At 39.1% G+C, this 23,862-nt stretch overlaps 1 protein-coding gene across 11 annotated transcripts in view; it reads right to left on the bottom strand.

Moving 5' to 3' along the window:
- The window catches only part of LOC127573434 (uncharacterized), a 48,555-nt gene extending 25,298 nt beyond the window's left edge, over nt 1–23,257 (bottom strand). For 3 of the 11 annotated variants that reach the window (XM_052021647.1, XM_052021649.1, XM_052021650.1), the window contains exons 1-6: nt 23,178–23,257; nt 12,937–13,287; nt 8,203–8,259; nt 5,030–5,380; nt 3,380–3,430; nt 487–537 (exon numbers count right to left, since the gene is read on the bottom strand). In XM_052021647.1, coding sequence (XP_051877607.1) covers nt 487–537; nt 3,380–3,430; nt 5,030–5,380; nt 8,203–8,259; nt 12,937–13,287; nt 23,178–23,229 — 913 coding nt within the window. In that variant the 5' untranslated portion in view covers nt 23,230–23,257. The remainder of the gene's footprint in view (nt 1–486; nt 538–3,379; nt 3,431–5,029; nt 5,381–8,202; nt 8,260–12,936; nt 13,288–23,177) is intronic. The other 8 variants (XM_052021648.1, XM_052021651.1, XM_052021654.1 and 5 more) reach the window with 5 other exon arrangements.
- Nucleotides 23,258–23,862: the final 605 nt, after the last annotated feature.

Here is a 23,862-nt window from a genome sequence, read left to right as displayed (position 1 = left end):
TTGATGAGTGTATTAGAAAACCTAATCTGTCTTTTCAAAGCAAGGCAGTTATCCAGAAATGGATAATATTTTGTTTTCCCTCCATGAGTCATTCAATTTTCAGCCTCTCATATCATCTGCAGCAACTTTGGCCACTAACAAAGTTACCACAGTGGTACCAGTTTGTTGCCAACAATTCATATCAGGTGACAATTTGAACAGGACAATGACAGTTATTATTGTGTTTTTTTTGTCAATACCAAGCAGATAACTACTAACTGAGTGGGGAAAAAATTACATTGTTCTCACCTCTTTAATTTGACCTACAGCCACAGTAATGTGCTAATGTTGAATGTATTCAACAGCACGCTGGTGACTTATCTGCTCCGAGATCCTTTGTGATTGAAAAACTAAGACTGACAGATATGCCTGCCATTCTGAGCTTTTCCAAAATAGAATTTATAAGTGACATGGCATGAAACTATAGAAATAAAATTATAAGCTTACCACTGCTAGGATTAGAAGTCAGACTAGCTGCAGGTCTTGTGGACGGTACTGCTGGGGAAATAATAAGCAAATTGTTAAAGACAGAGGTTTATCCTTGGATATGAAACTGCAAGCTAACAGTAATATATGTATCAATTGATCAGCAGCTGTAAGTCCAGCATCAAGATGAAAATCTTTTTAATATGCATTTAACATGTCACTATAATAATTAGCACAAGTTTAGAAATAAAGATTGGTGATATCAAGGATGAGCATCTAGGAGCTCCCATTGTACTCTGTTTCAGATATTGCAGAGACAAACAGAATGACCTATTCCTCCATGAGAGAGGAGAACAAATGACTGATGGAGTCATTCAATTTTCAGTCTCTCATGTCATCTGCAGTAACTTTGGCCACTAACATAGATACCACAGTGGTACCAATGTGTGCCAACAATTCACATCAGATGACAATTATAATGGACCACCAACTGGTGAATTATTACTACCCTCTGCTGTTCATTATTTAATGATAAACACTTTCATAGACTTGAAGAATGAAAACACTCTGATGCTGGAGGAACTCAGCAGGCCAGGCAGCACAGTGGAGAAAAGCAGGCAGTCAACTAGATGTTTTTCATCTAGGTTCCAGCATCTGCAGTCCTTTGTTTCTCCACTTTCACAGACTTACCTAAATTGCTGCAATGTTACAGACAAAGCAAACAAAATGCAGAACACTTATACGAGGTTACATGCATTGCTGTAATTTGCAGGCATATTGACTTCTTGAGGAGGGGGAAGCAGCTTAAACTACATAAACATTTTGTACACTGCTCATAAACGCTGAAGCAAGGCCATTAACTCAAGTCCATAGAGCGTTTTACCTTACTCTTTTTTTTCAGTACATATTACAAAGTACACAGTAATACAACACTAATTTTACTACTTGAGCAGACAGTACTTGACTCTCATACACTCAGACTTCCCAGATTAATGCACATTCCGTTTTCAACAGGACAACAGAAATTTTTTCTCGGTTTTTTTGTCAATAGCAAGCATATAACCACTAATTGAATGGATAAAGCATTGCATAACTTTGGCCGCTATTGTAACAAATCCAATAATTCACATCAGGTGATAACTATAATGGACCACTTGACTGGTGAATTATTACTGCCCTCTGCTGTTCATCATTATAAAACAATGAAAAACACTCACATGGACATCCCTCAGGATGCTAAAGAAATTCGGTTTGTCCCCTTTGACACTCACCAACTTTTATCGATGCACCATAGAAAGCATCCTATCTGGATGCATCACGGCTTGGTACGGCAACTGCTCTGCCCAGGACCGCAAGAAACTGCAGAGAGTTGTGGACACAGCCCAGTGCATCACGGACACCAGCCTCCCCTTCTTGGACTCTGTCTTTACCTCTCTCTGTCTTGGCGAAGCAGCCAGCATAATCAAAGACCCCACCCACCCGGGACATTCTCTCTTCTCTCCTCTTCCATCAGGTAGAAGATGCAGGAGCCTGAGGGCACCTACGAACAGACTTAAGGACAGCTTCTACCCAACTGTGAAAAGGCTATTGAACGGTTCCCTTATACGATGAGATGGACCATGACCTCACAATCTACCTTGTTGTGACCCTGCACCTTATTGCACTTTCTCTGTAGCTGCGACACTTTACTCTGTACTGTTATTGCTCTTACTCGTACTACATCAATGCACTCTGTACTAACTCAATGTAACTGCACTGTGCAATGAATTGACCTGTACGATCGGTATGCAAGACAAGTTTTTCACTGTACCTCAGTACAAGTGACAATAATAAACCAATACCAATACCTACATTGCAGCTTAGTTGCAGACAATACAAACAAGACGTGGAACAACAATACTTGATTACATGTAGTGTTGTAATTTGCAGGCATATTGGCTTCTTGGGGTTAAAGATGCAGCTTAAACTATATAAACCGTTTGTATACTTCTCATAAACATTGAGGCAAGGCCATTAACTCAAGTCTATGGAGCATTTTACCTAATACATTCTTCAGTACATATTACAAGGTGCACAGTTATCCAACAGATACTGATGGATTTTGGAAAGGAGGAATGACTGAGGTCTTGTTTACTGTATGTGGTAGGTCGGGCCAATTGATCATCCTCATCCACATCACTCTCGCTTTTTTTAAAGATCAAGGAAAGCACTGCTTTTGATGAGTAACTTGGACAACCTGATGTAAACTGAAACAATGTAAAGCTTCTACAGACCATAGATATCCATTCTGCGTAAACCATTGGTTAGGTGATAGAACAGCAGGATGAGGTTACTGAGAATAAAATCTTAAGTCGCGTCAATCAGCTCCTTAAAAATTGTCAAAGTCTTTCAAGCTCATTGTGGACACAAATTTCAACTCTTATTTGCTGTTATTACATTGCTACACTTACCTCAACACTTTGTATGGGCCACCTGTTAGATAGCCATGAAATGTTTACTTAGATAAATTACTTATTAAATATCAACATACATGCATTACACAAAGCATGGACAACGATGTTAAATTGCAATAATTAGCTGTCACTTTTAGGACTACTTTAACTCCTTGAGCTGCCGGTTCTGCCACTTATGATGATGATGGTACAGGACTCTCATTAACTTATACTTCTCGGATTTAGTGCACATTCAGTTTTCAACAGGACAACAGAAACTTTTCCTGGTTTTCTTGGCAATAGAAAGCATATAATCAATAACTGAGTGAAAAAAATAAAACATTGCAAAACATTTAACTTCTTCATTTTATCTACTGCCATTGTAGATGTAGAAAAGTGCATTTCTGCACTTTTCGAAAATAGAATTTGTAAAAAATACACTGACATGGCATGAAGCTACAGATATAAAATTATAAACTTACCACTGATGGGTTTAGAGGTCAGACTAGCTGGAGCTCTTGTGGAAGGTAGTGCTGGGGAAATAATCCGTAAAATGTTAAAGATAAGCGTTAATCCTTCTTTTAGTTTCAGCCTTAGGATGCAAAACCAGGGTGTTAATTTTGAATTTGTACTAGCTTTTAGTTAGGCAACAATTCTCCCCGTGTCTGTGTGGGTTTCCTCCAGGTGTGCCGGTTTCCTCCCACATTCCAAAGACGTACAGGTTGGAAAGTTGTGGGTATTCTATGTTGGCACCGGAAGCGTGGCGACACTTGCGGGCTGCCCCCAGAACACTCTACGCAAAAGATGCATTCACTGTGTGTTTCGATGTACATATGACTAATAAAGATATCTTAATTAAGGAAAAACATACTTAAATTTTTATAGATTCTGGACACCCTAGAAGTTCTTACATTTAATTATATAAATCTAATGTCTACTCATGGTTACAATATAGCAAAAAATGTCTCATCACTTCTAAAGTGCTGGTGACTTTACCTACATTCTCAGTCATTATGACAGCAGGATGAAAATTATTTACATATGGAGTCAGCAAAGCAAGCTCGGTAGCTTCAACTTATGGAGTCCTTGTTTACTGGATTCTCTTTCAAAGGAAATATTTCCATGCAGACTCTTGCCTTCATTTGCCCTAAGGATATGCCCTGATGAAATATTGTACTACCATGTTAACAAGGTAGTCTCCTCTGTACTCGCAGATCCTTTATAACATCATTAAAGGACTAGGACTGACCTCAGGCATGTAGCTCTTGCTTTTTTAAAGAGGAATAAATCACACTACATGGATCCAATTTAACAGAATAATCTTCCCACTGATAGGAATAACCTCATAGGACAGACCAGCAGGAAATGTGCCGGAAGGTAAAGTTAGGAAGATGTTGGGTGAAATATTAGATAGTTTTATCTTCATATGTGAAAAGCTAATAATGAATCAACGTACCAATTGATTCAACAAGATGGCAATCATTATAACACATCTGTTTAGTGTGCTTTTATTATATCAATACAGTTATTAACACTCAATCATAGAGATTGGAGTTGGTGATATTAGATGAGCTGACTTATTGCTGGAATGATCTGGGTCATTGGGTATTTTGTCAGAAGCATACAGCACTTCATTAGGAGAAAATATATTGGGATTTAAGGCTGAATTAAACAAACCAATTTTAAAATGTTATTTTGCTTTACACAATTAGCATTTGTCCATTAATCACTCTTGTCCTTCTGCCTATCAGATCTCTTTTGTTTATTCCTTTCCTGCCCCAACACCATTCATCCTTCCGGCATGCTAACTCCTGCTCCGTCCCAAACACAGCCTCACTTCAAATGGCTCTGTATTAGCTTCAAAACTATCAACCTGTAATTGTGATCAAAGGGCAAGGACATGAAATATTAACACAGGTTTCCTTCCTCAACAGATGCTTCTCAACCAATTGACTGTTTCCAGTATTTTAGTTCCAATTTCAACTATTTTTATAAACCCTTTGCCAATCACTGTGAATCTATAACTTTGAAGTGTAAATTGCCAGAACAATATCTTTCAGCAAATCTGCTGGTTGTTTATTTAATTATTGGCAAAAGATTTAAAGTGACAAACAGTCAAAAATGTTACTTACCTCTTACCACTATTAAATTGACACCTGAACTTTTCTGCATTTTATTTGACCCATTAACGAACAGCCACTTTACTTCACAAGTGTAAATTCCTCGATCACTGTAGGCCAGGTTTTTCATGACAAGTGAGGCATCTCCAGGACGTTGATTGATACTGATTCTGTCCCGATTGATGGAACGTGGAATATAATCACCTGTTTCATCTCTACTTATAAGAATGTCGTTTCTATTAATATACCAGGTGACCGCTACATTGGTGTACTGAGCAGATGGCCTGTAGGTACAGGGAATGGTGACTGATTTTCTCAAAAGCCCTGTCACCTCCTCAGGAACAGTCAGTGTAAGGGAATCAGCTGTAAAATAGATTAACAGAGAACAGTAAATGACTGAGTTTGTGTTCCACTTAAAAGTGAAGGAATATCCAGAGGAATAACCTGTCAGCAGCACAATTGTACCAGATTGAGTGCCCTGCTGATACAAAATCACAGTGATATAGCAGTCAATGAAGCCAATAGAATGGACAAGGAGAAACACAATTGGTAATGACACAAACTAGACCAGCCTATTCTAAAGGCAAAGAGTCAAAAACAATGAATTACATTTTGACAAGCTTATTATTTCTGTTTAATGTGGTAGAGCACTTTGAGCAAAATGTTACAAGTATTTTTCACACTAAAGCTGCAACACTATCTTCTTTATTACATCCTCCTCCACATTAGAAATTAATCAGCTTGAAGTTTTCATTTAGTTTTCACTGGGGTTCACAAGTGGTAGTTTGAAATTCATAATAGTCACAATGATTTTATCTCCTTTCCCCTCAACGTTATGAATGTCTGTGTAGAATGAACGTCCACCATCATTTAATAGAGACATAAATGAAAAAGATAGCTTAACACCCTTATCACCTGTATCAGGAAATGCTCCATTTTAATTTATGATCCATGTTCAATAGTTGTGTTTTCCACCACTGTTCTAAAGGGATGTCATTCTATTCTAAGGCTATGCCCTCTTGTCCTAGACTCTCCCACTACTGGAAACATCCTCTCCATGTCCACTCTGTCCAGGTCTTTCAATATTCAATATGTTTCAATGAGATTCCTTCTCATCCTTCTAAACTCCAGCAAGTACAGGCCCAGAGCCATCAAACACGCCTCATACATTAACCCTTTCGTTCCCAGGATCATTCTCGTAAACCTCCTCTGGACCCTCTCCAATGCCAGCACATCTTTACTTAGATATGGGGCCCAAAACTGTTCACAATACTCCAAATGTGTTCTAACTAATGCCTTTTAAAGCTTCAGCATTACATCCTTGTTTTTATACTCTAATCCTCTCAAAATGAATGCTAACATTGCATTTGCCTTCCTTACTACCGACTCAACCTGCAAGTTAACCTTTAGGGAATCCTGCACTAGGACTCCCAAGTCCCTTTGCACCTCTAATTTCTGACTTCGCTCCCCGTTTAGAAAATAGTCTATGCCTTTATTCCTTCTACCAAAGTGCTTAACCACACACTTCCCTACGCTGTATTCCATCTGCCACTTCTTTGGCCATTCTACCAACCTGTCCAAGTCCTTCTGCAGACTCCCTGCTTCCTTAACACTTCCTGACCTTCCACCTATCTTTGTATCATCCATAAACTTGGCCACAAGGCCATCAATTCCATCAATTCCATCATCCAGATCATCAACATATAACATTGCCATTACTACAATGCTAAACTTTCCACTATTGTTATGGTTTTATCAAGTATCAAAATTCCTTTTATTCTTGGATATTCTTGGGAAGGCCAGCATTAATTAATACACCTAATCATCCTTGAAAGTGTTTTAACCATAGCTGGCGAAGGATCTCCCACAGTGCAAATGGATATAGAGTTCTTGTACATAGATCCACCAAATATGTAAGGTCATTGATACATTTCTAAATAAGGATTGTATGCAATTTGGAGGGGGTGATTTGATGCAGCTACTGCCTCTGTCCATTGGGTGATGGAGTTGTGGGCTTGGTAGGTGCTGTTTAAGAAGTCTTGGAGAATTGCCGTAATTTATTTCATAACAATTTACTTGGTGTTGAAGGGACTAAGTGTCTAGACTGGTAGTGGTGGTGCAAGTTCTTGGAGCTACAGTATATATCCTTATGTCATTGTAAAACAAAGGGATAATAATTGGTTTAGCTGCATTGTGGCTGCTTTACAGCAGACTTTACATTTCATCCCAAATCTTAATACATTTTGTGGACCACCTATTAAATAATTCCAAAATGTTTACTCGGTCAGTTGTTGAATGTCAACTTAATTTTATTACATAAATGACAGTCAATCATTAAAGTCCACTTACTCATTGTAATAGAAATAGCTAGTCACTTCACTTTTAAAACTGATTTTACTCTTTAAGGTGCTTGTTCCTTCATTTATTGCCTTGATTGTACTGGATTCATTTCTACTAATGCTTTCTAGTTTCACCATACAACCAGCAGAACTCTTAATTGTTTCCTAAGACAATATTGAGCATTTAAAAAACAATTCAGTAAAACAACAAGATTTAAATACAGTTCTTTGTTTTAGCCCAGATATGCAAGAATGATGTGGTAATGTTGAATTTGTACCAGCTTTTAATTAAGCCACAATTAAGGAAAAACATATTTTGCATTTTTATAGACTCTTTCACAGTGTCTTTACACCACAAAAGTACTTACAGTCAGTGAAATAGTTCTGATATCCAGACATTGTTGCTATAATATAGCAAATGTTTCATCAAATGCAAACAGAGGATGACTTTATCTAGTTTCTAAATGATGATAACACTTGGATAAATATTATTTACAAATGTCAGTAATATCTTATGTATTGTGCAAGCTACAGTCCATAACAAACTTGGAGTCCACGGTTACTAGAGGCGTCACTCTCTGCATTCCCTTTCAAAGGAAATGTTTCCATGCAGACACTTGTCTTCATTTGCCTTTTGGATATGCCCTGCTGAAATATTGTACTATTATGTACATATGTGGTCATTTAAAGGCACAGTGGAGCCTGCTTTGCTCAGGGAAGGGCTAGGGTTGACAGCTAGCCGCATAATTCTCTATTGTCCAACACATACAAATCACAAGTAAAATGTATTTAAAGAGACGAATGGCCATGCTACATGGATCTATCAAAACAGAATAATTATCTTACCACTGCGAGGGAGAACCTGAGGGAACAGAATCACTGGAGATGTGATGGAAGGATAACCTGGGAAGATAATGGGTAAAATTTTAAAGACACAGTTTTATCTTACTGTGTGAAAATGCAAGTAAGCAATGAATCAACGTACCAACTGATTCAGTGGGACAGCATGTATAATAACACATCTGCTTAACATGCTTTTATTATATCAGTACAATTATTGACACTTAAATGTGGAGTTCACAGTTAGTAAAATAAGTAGATAAGCATATTTTAGTCAAGGCATTGAGTTCAAGAGTCAGGAAGTTATTTTGCAGCTTCATAAAACTCTAGATAGGCCACATCTGGTGTATTGTATTCATTTATGGTTGCCCCATTATAGGAAGCATGTGGAGGCTTTGGATAGGGTGCAGAAGAGGTTTACCAGGATGCTGCCTGGATTAGAGGGCATGTGCTATAAGAAGAGGTTAGACAAACTTGGGTTGTTTTCTCTGGAGCAGTGGAGGCTGAGGGGAGACTTGAAAAAGGTTTATAAGATTATGAGAGGCATAGATAGAGTACGCATCCAGTATCTTTTTCCCAGGGTCGAAATGTCTAATACTAGAAGACATGTATTTAAAGTGAGAAGGGGAAAGTTCAAAGGAGATGTGTGGGGCAAGTTTTTTTTACACAGAGAGTGGTGGGTGCCTGGAATGCACTGCCAGGGGTGGTGGTGGAGGTAAATACGATAGAGGCATTTAAGGGGCTCTTAGATAGGCACATGAATATACAGAGAATGGAGCGATATGGACCATGTGCAGGCAGAAGGGATTAGCTTAATTATCATTAGCCTAATTAGTTTGACACAACATTGTGAGCTGAAGGGCCTGTTCCTGTGCTGTATTGTTCTATGTTCTATATCCTATGTTCTATCTCTCAATAGCAAGAAAGACAAACCACAAATGGCCTGACTGTGAAATACAGTGAGAGGAAATAGCCTCTGGAGTCCTCATCTTTAACTCCAGATCTCATGAAATCCCACGACATCAGGTCAAATATGGACAAGGAAACTTCCTCCTGAATACTACTTACTATGCTCCTCAGGTTATAAATCAGTGCTCCTCCATATTGAACAACACTTGGAAAGGTACAGGCTGTTCTCTGGGTGGGAGTCTTCAGCTTCCATCTCCAAGAGTGGTTTAGTAGCACCAACACAGACTGAGTTGGCCAAGTCCTAAAGGACATACTGGGTCTGCAGCAGGTAATGAATGAATCAACATGAGGGATAAACCTCCTTGACATCGTCCTCACCAGTCTACATGTGGCAGATGCATCTGTCCATGATAGAGTTGGTAGAAGTGAACACTGCACAGTCCTTGTGAAGACAAATTCCTATCTTCAATTTGAGGACACCCTCTGTCCTGCTGTGTAGTATTAAAACATGCTAAATGAGGTAGACTTATCAACAGATCAGAACAGGTCCATAGCACATCCATGAGGTGGTATGGACCATCAACAGCAGCAGAAGTGTGCACTACTACAAGCTGCAACCTCATGACCTGGTATATTCCTCATTCTACCATTACATCAAGCCAGGGAACCAAGCCTGGTTCATGAGGAGTACAGAAGGGCATGTCAGAAGCAGCCCCAAGTGTACAGAAAGAATAGCCAACCCAGAGAAGCTGCAATACAAGACTACATTGTGTCCATTATTAACAATGGTGAGGCTAAGCACATGAGCACAAAAGAAAATGCTGAAGCTTTCAAAACCCTGTTCAGCCAGAAGTGCTAAGTGGTCTCAGCTTCCTCTTGAGATCCACACCACAAAAGCCGGTCCCCAACCAATTCGATTCACTCCTTGCAACATCAAGAAATGGCTGAGAGAACTGAATAAAGTAAAGGCTCTGGGATCAGACAACATCCCAGTTATAATACTGAATGCCTGCTCTCCAGCATTTGCTGCACCTCCAGCGAAGCTCCTCCAGTACAGTTACAACACTGGCATCTACCTGACAATGTGGAAAATTGCCCAGGCATGCCCTGTTCACAAGAAAGCATGAACAAACATAAACTGGCTAATTACTTCCTAATAGGTCTATTCTTAATCACCAGCAAAGTGATGGAAGTAGTCACTGACAGTACAAGCACTTACTACCAATAACCTAGTCAGCAATGCCCAGTTTGGATTTTGCCAGGACTAGTTGGTTCGGTCCTTATCACAGCCTTGATCTAAGCATGGACCAAAGGACTGAATTCCACAGGAGGGGTGAGAGTGACTGCCCTTGAGATGTAGGCAGCATTTGACTGAGTGTGGCATCGAAGTGTCCTGGTAATAGGAACATCAATAGGCATCAATGGGATTGTGGTTGTGGTTGTCAGAGGTCCATCATTTCAGCTCCAGGACAACAGAGTAGGGTTCCTCAGGGCAGTATCCAAGCTCCACCCAGCTTCCATTGTTTCACCAATAACCTTCCTTCCATAACAGTGTTAGAAATGGGGAAGTTTGCTAAGGATTGCACAATGTTCATTGTTCAATTTCACTAGCAAGTCATCAGCCTATGAAGCAGACAATATTCAGGCATGGGCTGATAAGCGGCAGGTAATATTCATAAAACAGAAGTGCTAGACAACAAATGATGCCTTGCCAGCCACAGCCAGATCCCAAAAATTATAACTTCTGTTATTAGAGTAATTAGAGCTCTCTATTTAAGGAAAATTAATCATATGGAAATGGCTAAAGAGATAAACAAACATTTCTAAAGCTACTGTAGCAGTTGCCTGAATTTTGCTTTGCAAAAACCCAATAAGTATATTCTTACTTCAGGAGTTCATGTGTAAGGTAATTCATTCAAATGTGATACTGCTTCACATTATACAGTGGCATGCAAAAGTTTGGGCACCCCTGGTCAAAATTTCTGTTACTGTGAATTGTTAAGTGAGTAGAAGATGAACTGATCTCCAAAAGTCATAAAGTTAAAGATGAAACATTCTTTTCAACATTTTAAGCAAGATTAGTGTATTATTTTTGTTTTGTACAATTTTAGAGTGAAAAAAGGAAAGGAGCACCATGCAAAAGTTTGGGCATCCCAAGAGATTTGGGCTCTCAGATAACTTTTACCAAGGTCTCAGACCTTCATTAGCTCATTAGGGCTATGGCTTGTTCACAGTCATCGTTAGGAAAGGCCAGGTGATGCAAATTTCAAAGCTTTATAAATACCCTGACTCCTCAAACCTTGTCCCAACAATCAGCAGCCATGGGCTCCTCTAAGCTGCTGCCTAGCACTCTGAAAATTAAAATAAATGATGCCCACCAAGCAGGAGAAGGCTATAAGAAGATAGCAAAGCGTTTTCAGGTAGCCGTTTCCTCAGTTCATAATGTAATTAAATGGCAGTTAACAGGAACGGTGGAGGTCAAGTTGAGGTCTGGAAGACCAAGAAAACTTTCCGAGAGAACTGCTCCTAGGATTGCTAGAAAGGCAAATCAAAACCCCCGTTTGACTGCAAAAGACCTTCAGGAAGATTTAGCAGACTCTGGAGTGGTGGTGCACTGTTCTACTGTGCAGCAACACCTGCACAAATATGACCTTCATGGAAGAGTCATCAGAAGAAAACATTTCCTGCATCCTCACCACAAAATTCAGTGCCAGGAGTTTGCAAAGGAATATCTAGACAAGCCTGATGCATTTTGGAAACAAGTCCTGTGGACTGATGAAGTTAAAATAGAACTTTTTGGCTGCAATGAGCAAAGGTATGTTTGGAGAAAAAAGGGTGCAGAATTTCATGAAAAGAACACCTCTCCAACTGTTAAGCACGGGGATGGATCGATCACGCTTTGGGCTTGTGTTGCAGCCAGTGGCACGGGGAACATTTCACTGGTTAGAGAGAAGAACGAATTCAATTAAATACCAGCAAATTCTGGAAGCAAACATCACACCTTCTGTAAAACAAAAAGCTGAAGATGAAAACAGGATGGCTTCTACAACAGGATAACGATCCTAAACACACCTCAAAATCCACAATGGACTACCTCAAGAGGCACAAGCTGAAGGTTTTGTCATGGCCCTCACAGTCCCCTGACTTAAACATCATTGAAAATCTGTGGATAGACCTCAAAAGAGCAGTGCATGCAAGACGGCCGAAGAATCTCACAGAACTAGAAGCCTTTTGCAAGGAAGAATGGGCGAAAATCCCCCAAACAAGAATTGAAAGACTCTTAGCTGGCTACAGAAAGCATTTACAAGCTGTGATACTTGCCAAAGAGGGTGTTACTAAGTACTGACCATGCATGGTGCTCAAACTTTTGTTTTGGGCCCTTTTCCTTTTTTGTTATTTTGAAACTGATGGAAATAAAAAAGTAATCTTGCTTAAAATATCAAAGAGATGTGTGATCTTTAACTTTTATGTCTTTTGGAAATCAGGTCATCTTTTACTCACTTAGCTATTCACAGTAACAGAAATTTTGACCAGCGGTGCCCAAACTTTTGCATGCCACTGTACTTATTACTGCTTTCTTGAATGTATGCTTAATTTCTTTACTAACAGTAAACATAAATAATGACTAATTCACACGTGGGCAAATTATAGTTCACATATAATTCAGTGTATGAAGATCAGATCACCAAGTTTAAAAACCTTTTGGCAATCACTGTGAATCTATAATTTTAAAGTGTAACATGCTGGAATAATGTCTTTCAGCAATTCTGTTGGCTGTTATATTTAATTATTGGCAAAACATGTAAAATGACAGTCAAAAATATTACTTACCTCTTACCACTATTAAATTGACACCTGAACTTTTCTGCATTTTATTTGATCCATTAACGAACAGCCACTTTACTTCACAAGTGTAAGTTCCTTGATCACTGTAGGCCAGGTTTTTCACAACAAGTGAGACATCTCCAGGACGTTGATTGATACTGATTCTGTCCCGATTGCTGGAACGTGGAATATAATCACCTGTTTCATCTCTACTTATAAGAATGTCGTTTCTATTAATATACCAGGTGACCACTACATTGGTGTACTGAGCAGATGGCCTGTAGGTACAGGGAATGGTGACTGATTTTCTCAAAAGCCCTTTCACCTCCTCAGGAACAGTCAGTGTAAGGGAATCAGCTGTAAAATAGATTAACAGAGAACAGTAAATGACTGAGTTTGTGTTCCACTTAAAAGTGAAGGAATATCCAGGGGAATAACCTGCCAGCAGCACAATTGTACCAGATTGAGTGCCCTGCTGATACAAAATCACAATCACATAGCAGTCAATGAAGCCAATAGAATGGACAAGGAGAAACACAATCAGCAAAGACCAGCCCATTTTAAGGGCAAAGACACAAAAACAATTAATTAAATCTTGACAAGCTTATTATTTCTGTTTAATGTGGTATAGTGCTTTGAGCAAAATTTTCTATCCCTTTTAAATATCACTCACACTAAAACTACAGCACTATCTTCTTTACTATAACCTCTTCCACATTAGAAGATAATATGCATGAATTCTTCATTCAGTTTTCACCGGTTTTAGGTCTGCTGGAGTGGTAGCCTGAAAATTATAATATTCACAATGATGTTCACTTGCTTCTTCTCGACGTTAAGAATTTCTGTGTAGAATGGACATCCACAACATGTGACAGAGTCATAAATGCAAAAATAATTTACAAGTGTTTTACTGGTATTGGGAAATGCTTCATTTGATTTGTGTTCCATGTTCAATAGTTGTGTCTTTCTAACCCTGCTGTTGCTACAATGTTAAACTTTCCTGTGGGGCCTCCATTTTGGTTTTCTCATCCTTCATCACCCACAATTATCAGAACTCTTTTTATTCCTGAATATTACTAGGAAGGCTTAATATCCTTTAACGGCCCTTGAAAAAGTTGGAGTGGGTGACATTTTCTAACTTGGCCCATTTAGTGAAGGATCTCCCACGAAGCTGTTGGGTAGAGAGATTTAGGACCTAGATCCACCAGTGATGAAGTAACAATCATATATTTCTAAATCAGGATAGTAGGTAATATGGAGAGAATGATCTGATGCACTTTCACCTTATGCTTCCAGTTAGTAGAGGTTCTGGGTTTGGGAGGTGCTGTTTAAGAAGCTGTGGAGAGTTGCTGCAATTCATTAGGTAGTTATCACACACTGTCACAAACCAGCAACAAAAGAAACACACTGAGCATGATTCAGTGTTAAAAACTATTTTATTAATCACTACTTATGATAATACATAAAATAAAAGTTAAAAAAAAAATGTTAGTATGTTAGAATTCAAGAATGTTAAACCTCGAACGTTAACCCCAAAACTAAACTCTTCGTGTGTGTGTGTGACAAAGTCCAAAACTTCCAGTTCCTGAATGGTTCTTAAAGTTCAGTTCCGCAAGCCATAAGGTGAAACATGAGCAAGGGCTTCTTCAACAACCACCGTTGTCTGAAGATAAGATGTAGATGTAGAAAAACATAGAGAGAGAGTACATACGAAATCCAAATGTTCCACGATGGAACCCAAACGACACTTCAGTGTTTACTCGGTAGTGACTTCCTCACCCCGAAAAGCATCCGAACCGTGGTCGTCCACACACAAATACCTGTTTCCTTCTACAGGTCAGCAACAAAGTGAACTCCACCGGATTACTTCCAATTTCCATACATGGATTTCAGTGGCAAACACAGTTATTGTTTCTCATCCATCGATAGAGAAAACAAGCAGGCTGGTGTCTCTCTTCCTTCTCTCTCTCTCTCCTTCCTCTCCTTCTTCTTCTGACTTCTCCAACAACGTCATTACGTCCTTTATCTTCTATTGACGTAAGCACGCCCCACACACACATACACACACACTCTCTATCTTAAAGGGACTTTCACTGAGTCCGTAACAACACTGAGACATAAGGTGTTGGTAATGGAGGGTACATACATTTAAGGTGGTGAATGAAGCTGCATTTATTCAGGCAAGTGGAGAGTTTTCCATAATAATTCTGACTTGTACCTTGCAGAATGTGAAATAGATTTGGGAAATTAGAAGGATAGTCCTTGCCACACTTGTGTAGTCACTGTATTTATGCAGCTGGTCCTCCAGGATTCTGTTGGTGGGGTACTTACGTTGGTGTCATTCAATTGTGATAGTTGAGCCCTCTTTTATTGGGTATAGACATTGTCACTTGTTTGGCACAAATGTCACTTGCCAGTTAACACCCTGCGCTTGAATGTTGTATATATCTTACTGGATGCATGCTTAATAAAATCTGAAGAGTTGTGAATATAATTAACCATAGTGCATGCAGTTGATTTGGAAAAATCTGTCTTTGTCTGTTACTTGTATTTGGAATAATGAATTTGCAGTAAAACAGGGAGATTAGGCTGGTTAGTTGATATTGGAGCATAGTGATGTTCGTTAAGGGTGCATTTCACAAGGGCAATGGGTTTTGCCACATGTTGAACCCGATCTGCAGGTCACCTTCACTACTGGCAACTCATTCCCATAGACTGTAAAGGTTACCACTGCCCTGAGTTTTTTCTTTTTACAATATTTTTATTAATTCCACATAGAGAACACAGAGTACATGAATCAGAAAAAAATAGAATAGTACTGAATACATTGTCTTGAATCACACTTAAAATCACAATACCCCATAATGGTAATCAAAAATGATAATTAATTAATAGTAATTGAATTGCAATAATTTTATTATAAAAAAAGAATCTAAACCCATTACCAAGACCAAAGCTGTTTGGTAAAGAAAGAAAGACAAAGAGAAACTCTTATCACATAATACTAGCCAATATCTGTACTTTAACCACCAAATCAAAGGTTTTGAAAATAGTTCAAAAAAGGTCCCCACAATGTTTGAAAGTCTAGGTTAGAATCAGAAATTGAACAACGGATCTTCTCTAAATTTAGGTTTGACATAACATCACATAACCATTGAACATGAATAGGCAAAGTAACTTCCTTCCATTTAAGCAACACAGCCCTCCTGGCTATAAGAGAAATAAAGGCCAATACATGTAGATCAGAAGTCTCCAAAGTTATGCCTTATTCTCCAACAATCCCAAATAATGCAGTCAAAGGATTAGGCTTAATATTTATTTTAAAAAGCACAGAAAAAGTTTTAAATACTTCTATCCAGTATTTTTTAAGACTCGGACATGTCCAAAACATATGGATTAGAGAAGCCTCTCCATTGTTGCATTTATCACAATAGGGAGATAAATCCGGATAAAAACAAGATAACTTGTCTTTGGACAAGTGAGCTCTATGGATCACTTTAAATTGAAGGAGGGAGTGACGAGTGCATAATGAGGAAGTATTGACCAATTTAAAAATTTCATTCCAAGTTTCCTCAGAGATTGAAGTCTGCAAATTTTGTTCCCAGGCATTTTTAATTTTGTCTAAAGGAACCTCACTCATTCCTAACAACATGCCATAAATATTAGATATTGAGCCATTATGAAAAGGCTTCAAATTAAAAATTACATCTACTAAGTTCTTATCAGGACTCATAGGGAATGTATGTAATTGAGATCGGAGAAAGTCTCTAATTTGTAAATATCGAAAAAAATGGGTTTTTGGTAACTATATTTAGTTGACAATTGTTCAAATGAAGAGAGATTTCTTCCAACAAACAGATCATGAAAGCAAGTAATACCCAATCTATCCCACTCTTTAAAAACTACATCAGTCATAGAAAGTTTAAAAAAACAATTAGAAAAAATGGGACTAGACAGAGAAAATCTCGATAAGCCAAAATATTTTCTAAATTGTAGCCAAATCCTCAAAGTATGTTTAACTACCAGATTATCAGTTAGTTTATTTAATAATAAAGGAAGTGAGGAACCAAGCAGAGAAATAATAGAAATTTTTTTAACAGAGTTAGCTTCAAAAGAAGCCCATACTGGACAAGCCTCATGATTAATGTAATATAACCAGAACATAAGATTTCGTATATTGACTGCCCAGTAATAAAACCCAAAATTGGGTAAGGCTAAACCTCCATTCTTTTTAACTTTTTGAAAGTGAATTTTATTTAATCTCGGATGTTTATTTTTCCATATATAAGATATAATTGAATCAAGAGAATCAAAAAAGGACTTAGGAATAAAAACAGGTAGGGCCTGAAATAGGTATATAAATTTAGGTAGAATATTCATTTTAATAGAATTAATTCAACCAATCAATGATATGGAGACGGGTGAACAGTTTGATAAAACCCTTTTCATATAGTTCAGTAAAGTAAGAAAATTTTCTTTAAATAGGTGTTTATGATTTTTACTAATTGTTACACCCAAATAGGTAAGAACAGCAAGGTAACATGCCTTAATGACTACCGATCAGTGGCTCTGACATCCACCATCATGAAGTGCTTTGAGAGGTTGGTCATGGCACGCATCAGCTCCAGCCTACCAGACAACCTGGACCCATTGCAATTCGCCTATCGACGAAACAGGTCTACAGCGGATGCCATCTCCCTGGCCCTAAGCTCTGGAGCATCTGGACAATAAAGACACCTACGTTAGACTATTGTTTATTGACTACAGCTCTGCCTTCAATACAATAATCCCAAGCAAGCTTGTCACCAAACTCCGAGACCTAGGACTCAACATCTCCCTTTGTAACTGGATCCTTGACTTTCTAACAAACAGACAGCAATCAGTGAGGATAGGCAGCAATACCTCCAACACGATTATTCTCAACAGCGGTGCCCCACAAGGCTGCTTCCTCAGCCCTCTACTCTACTCCCTATACACTCATGACTGTGTGGCCAGATTCTGCTCTAACTCCACCTAAAAGTTTGCAAATGATACCACAGTTGTAGGCCATATCTCAAACAGCGATGAGTCGGAGTACAGGAAGGAGATAGAGAACTTAGTGGAATGGTGTCATGACAACAACCTTTCACTCAATGTCAACAAAACAAAAGAGCTGGTCATTGGCTTCAGGAAAGGGGGTGGTGTACATGCACCTGTCTACATCAATGGTGCTGAGGTCGAGAGGGTTGAGAGCTTCAAGTTCCTGGGAGTGAACATCACCAACAGCCTGTCCTGGTCAAATCATGTAGATGCCACAGCCAAAAAAGCTCACCAGTGCCTCTACTTCATCAGAAGGCTGAAGGAATTTGGTTTGTCCCCTTTGACTCTCACCAACTTTTACCAACGCACCATAGAAAGCATCCTATCTGGATGTATCACGGCTTGGTATGCCAACTGCTCTGCCCAGGACCGCAAGAAACTGCAGAGAGTTGTGGACACAGCCCAGCGCATCACGGACACCTGCCTCCCCTCCTTGGACTCTGTCTTTACCTCTCATTGTCTTGGTGAAGCAGCCAGCATAATCAAAGACCCCACCCACCCAGGACATTCTCTCTTCTCTCCTCTTCCATCAGGTAGAAGATACAGGAGTCTGAGGGCACATACCACCAGACTTAAGGACAGCTTCTACCCCATTGTGATAAGACTATTGAACGGTTCCCTTATACAATGAGATGGACTAAGACCTCATGATCTACCTTGTTGTGACCTTGCACCTTATTGCACTGCACTTTCTCTGTAGCTGTGACACTTTACTCTGTATTGTTACTGTTTTTACCTGTACTACATCAATGCACTCTGTACTAACTCAATGTAACTGCACTGTGTAATGAATTGACCTGTACGATCGGTTTGTAAGACACGCTTTTCACTGTACCTCGGTACAAGTGACAATAATAAACCAATACCAATACCAATGATTTCTTACAATTTTAAAAGGAAGGTTAGTATCGAATGACATCAGATTATTCAAAGGGAAAAGTTCACTCTTATGTAAATCCAGTTTATATCCTGAGAACTGGCTAAAGCAGGAGAGTAGAGAAAGCATAGGAGGTAATGAGGTCTCAACATTAGAAATAAAAAGCAATAAATCATCTTTAATGCCCTGAGATATTAATGCTCTGGTTACTTCAGCTTGCCTTTAAGCAATATTGGCAAATTAGCTGTACATGAAGGCATCACATGGCTGTAAATGCATTGTTTGTTACTGATAATCCAGGAGCAATGGTGGTCCATCCTGAGCACAGAGAAAAAAATTCCTGCTGTTAACCCAACTGAAAGTCCCCATCCAGAATTTCTTCCTTCCCACCATCAGCTCTGATTCTTGGACCACCTCAGCTGGAAATCTTGCTAATTTTCCACCATCCCACAACTGGAAACAGCTGGTCAATGATAGGCACACCCCTAATCTGCCCATTGTTACAATTAATCCTCAACAAATTAGATAAAACGACCATGGGGCGTCATGAACAGGACAATTCTATCCACCCATCATCTTTTGCAAGTGTACAGAATAGCAAACATAAACTAATGCAAAGGCAGGAATTTCTTTCTACTGACTTTATTAACATGTTACCACATTTTCCATGTTCACCACACAAGCCTCAAATGAACCTGAAATTCTCTTATTTTGAATACCTCATACACATTGATATGGGTGAAAGAAAATGTGATTTGTCACAATTTCTGCAATCAAAATTCTTTAGACGACTGACTGGTGCTGGGTTATAGAAATACTTATAATCTGTTGTCACATGAGCTAAACCCAATTCAGAAAGTAACAAAATAAAATTGAAAGAGAATAAATTTGTAGTCATTGTTTCAGGAACTCTACAACCTTCTGCTTTTCCCATTGTGGCATTCCTCTTACCTTAAATGGCTCTGAGGTTCACAATCACTTGTCTGTCTATTTTAGGCACTGGAATAAACATCACAATCCCTGTACAGTTCTTTGCCTCGAGCTTTTTCAGCATTTCTATAATTTCCATATCCCTTTTGTCAAAATCAATAAATCTACTTTTACTCTGATAATGGAAGGTAAGATTTTAATGCCATCTCTAGTAAATACACGAGATGTTGTGGCTTCCCAAATGCAATGGATCATAGAACATAAAACAGTACAGCACAGAAACAGGCCTTTCAGCTTACCATGTGTGCATCGACCGTGATGCCAATCTAACTAATCCCACCTGCCTGCAAATGGTCCTTATCCCTTTATTCCCTCCCTGTTTATGTATCTGTCTAAATGTCTCTTAAACATTCCTATAATATCTGCTTCTACCACCTTCTCTGGCAGCATGTTTCAGGTACCTACCACTCTCTGTGTAAATAACTTGGCTCACACAACTCCTTTAAACGTTTCCCCTCTCACTTTAAATCTAATATTTGACATTTCTGCTCTGGGAAAAAGACTCTATGCTACCTATGCCTCTCATTATATATACTTCTATCAGGCCGCCCCTCAGCCTCCGATCTTCCAGAGAAAACAATCCAAGTTTGTCCAACCTCTCTTTGTAGCTAATACTCTCTAATCCAGGGAAAATCCCGGTAAACCTCTTCTACACCCTCTCCAAAGCCTCCACATCCTTCCTGTAATGTGGCGAAAAGAACTACACACAGCACTCCAAATGTTGCCTAACTAAAGTTTTATACAGCTGAAACATGACTTCCCAACTTTGATAGTCAATGCCCGAGCATGCTGTACACCTTCTTACCACCCTATCCACTTGCGTTGTCACTTTCAGGGAGGTATGGACATGCACCCCAAGATCCCTCTGTGCATAAATGGTCCTACGGTCTTGTCATTTACTGTAGGCTTTCATCTTACATTTGACCTCCCAAAATATATCACTTTACACTTGTCTGGATTAAACTTGAACTGCCATTCCTCTGTCCAAATGTCCAACTGATCTATATCCTGCTGTATTATTTGACAACCTCCAGTCAGAAAAACACCCCTCCATCACTACCCTCTGTCTTCTGTAACCAAGCCAATTGTAGATCCAACTTACCTACTCACTGTGGATCCCATGTGGCTTAATCTTCTGGACCAGCTTACCATGAGGGCTCTTGTCAAGTGATTTACTAAGGTTTATGTAGACAACATCCGCTGCCCTATCCCCACCAATCATCTTCATCACCTCCTCAAAAAACTCAATCAAATTTGTAAGAATGGACTTCCTTAATAGTGCTGACTGTCCTTAATAACTCCATGCTTTTCCAAATGCAAGTAAATCCTGTTCCTAAGAATCTTCTCCAATAATTTCCTGCTGTATCATTTGACAACCTCCAGTCAGAAAAACTTGTGTAAGACTCATGGGTCTATAATTTTCTGGATTACCCCTGTTGCTCTTCTTAAACAAAGGAACAACACTGGCTATTCTCCATTCTTCTGGGACCTCACCTGTGCCCAAAGAGGATACAAAGATCTCTGTCAAGGCCTCAGCAATCTACTCTAAGGGAGGCAAGTAAGATCCCATCAGGCCCTGGAAACATCCACCTTAATGTTTTTCAAGACACATAACACCTCCTCCTTCTTAATATCAACATGTCCTAAAACATTAACATACCTCTCCCTGATCTCATCTACATCCTTCTCCTTGGTGAATATTTAGGATCTCACCCATTTCCTCTAGCTCCACACATAAATTCCCTTCTTTGTCCTCAAGTGGACCTACCTTTTCTCCAGCTACCCTCTTGTTCCTAATAGACATATGAAATGCCTTAGGATTCTCCTTAATTCTACTTGCCAAGAATATTTCATGGCCCCTTTTTGCTCTCCTAATTCCTTGTTTAAGTTCTTTCCTGCTTCCTTTATATTCCTCAAGGGCCTTGTCCAATTTCAGCTTCCTAAGCCTTACTTATGATTACTTTATTGACTAAACTTACAATATCTCTTGAAATGAAAGTCTTTCATTTAACTCACTAACTGAGATTCTAAGTTATTCACATGTCCTCAGTTTACATTAGAATAGCTGGAATCTCCCATTAATGCAATCTTCTGGGTTTTTTCTCAGGCCTATCTCCATTTATAAATTGTCCTCTCCTGAAAGTCAGCTCAAAACTCTAATATCACTTTTGCTCTTGTACAAATAAAATCCTGCCAAAGTAGACTTAGATAGTTTTAGTTCCAAAGAAGATCCAGTTCCCTATTAGTGTTGCAGTCACCTTCCATTTAATGTCTATATGTAAAACTGCTTATGGTCTCTTCATTTTGAGCATAAACAGTTCTAATTTACACAGCATTGGTTTGCATTGAATTTGCTTAACAAAGAAAGCTGTCTGTCCATCAAAAGGGCTTTCTAAAAATATTTCAGAGATCTGTAATCGTGTTGTGAAGAATATGGATGATCAATCTTGTGAACAAATACAGTGGAGTCTCAATGAGTAGAGAGGTGAATTCGGGTAAAGTGAGGAGAAATAAAACAAATTCGTGTGAGCTGACATGAAGTAATGAGACAAAAAGAGAATGGGGGCCAATGTGAAGCCACAAGCAAAGTGAAATCAGATGTGTTGAGAAAGTTGAAGTAAGATGAGAAAACTCATCGAAACTATGAGTCGGAGGTTTCTGAAATCATGCAATACTTTCAATGATCATGCTGAAGTAAACAAACAATCCACTATCCTGAAGTTCTGTGGTATGCCATCACAATACCTTCCTTTACCAGGGATTTGTTCAAGTGATCATTCACTCAGATAGAGTGTCAACATGTTATTTAACTTTAGGGTCATCACAGCCAAACCTGATTCTGGTCACAGCTGTCTGAAACTTACAGCATGAGACAAATGGAAAGCAATCAGGAGTCGGAACCTTGACCAATTTTCTCCTCCCTAGCTGAGGAACACTGAGGTTTAATTATTGTGTTCCTACTCCTGATTTAGTTACGGTTAGTTCAACCACAGTCGCTGGCAGAAATCTGGGCAGATATAGACTCCGTGGCTCAGTACCACAGCAGACAGTGCTTTTACTTGATGAGCCATTCACGTGAGCAGGGACTGATATTTTCCGTTACGTTACTACTATTTTCATTTCCATGTCTATCTTAGGCAATTAAGAATAGCAGCTGCAGGTGCATAACAGAGCTCATTGTGGATGGTATTGTTGAAAATACTGGAACAAAGATAATATTTCAGAAGAATAAATATTGCATGATCAAACGTACACATCACTTCCTTTTAGCAAATAGACAAGATAAAGTTAACACACTTACTGAGATCCAAGAACAAAATCAAAGCCAACACTGAACATATTTGCTTCTCCATGCTGCAACCAACTTTATTATGTCTGTTCTTGTTGCCTTGAAGGCTTGCAATTGAAGAGTACTTCCTTTTTTCCTTCTAGTTAATTCCATTACATCATCAATCAACATGATGACTTTCCTTTTCCATAAAATATCCTCTCACTTTTACATCAACTCCAGCATCCCAGACAACCTTAACCCACTGCAGTCCACGTACCGCCAAAAAAGGTCCACGGCGGACAACATTTCCCTGGCCCTACTCATCCCTGGAACATCTAGATAACAAAGACAGCTACGTCAGCCTCCTATTTATTGACCATAGCTCTGCCTTCAATACCATAATTCCAAACAAACTCACTTCCAAGCTCCTAGACCCAGGACTCAGCACCCACCTCTGCAACTGGATCCTTGACATCCTGACCAACAGACCACAATCATTAAGGATAGGCAGCAACACCTCCGCCACATTTATCCTCAACACCGGTGCCCTGCAAGGCTGCGTCCTCATCCCCTTACTTTACTCTCTATATAGTCATAACTGTGTGGACAGATTCTTCTCTAACTCCATTTACAAGTTTGCAGCTGACACCACTGTAGTGGGCCAGGTCTGAAACAATGATGAGATGAAGGGAAATGGAGGGCCTAGTGGCATGGT

Source organism: Pristis pectinata, chromosome 8 (genome assembly GCF_009764475.1).
Source record: "Pristis pectinata isolate sPriPec2 chromosome 8, sPriPec2.1.pri, whole genome shotgun sequence".
Taxonomy (NCBI): Eukaryota; Metazoa; Chordata; class Chondrichthyes; order Rhinopristiformes; family Pristidae; genus Pristis; species Pristis pectinata.
The sequence above is the reverse complement of the archived record's forward strand: the minus strand, read 5'-3'. Positions and strand labels throughout refer to the sequence as shown.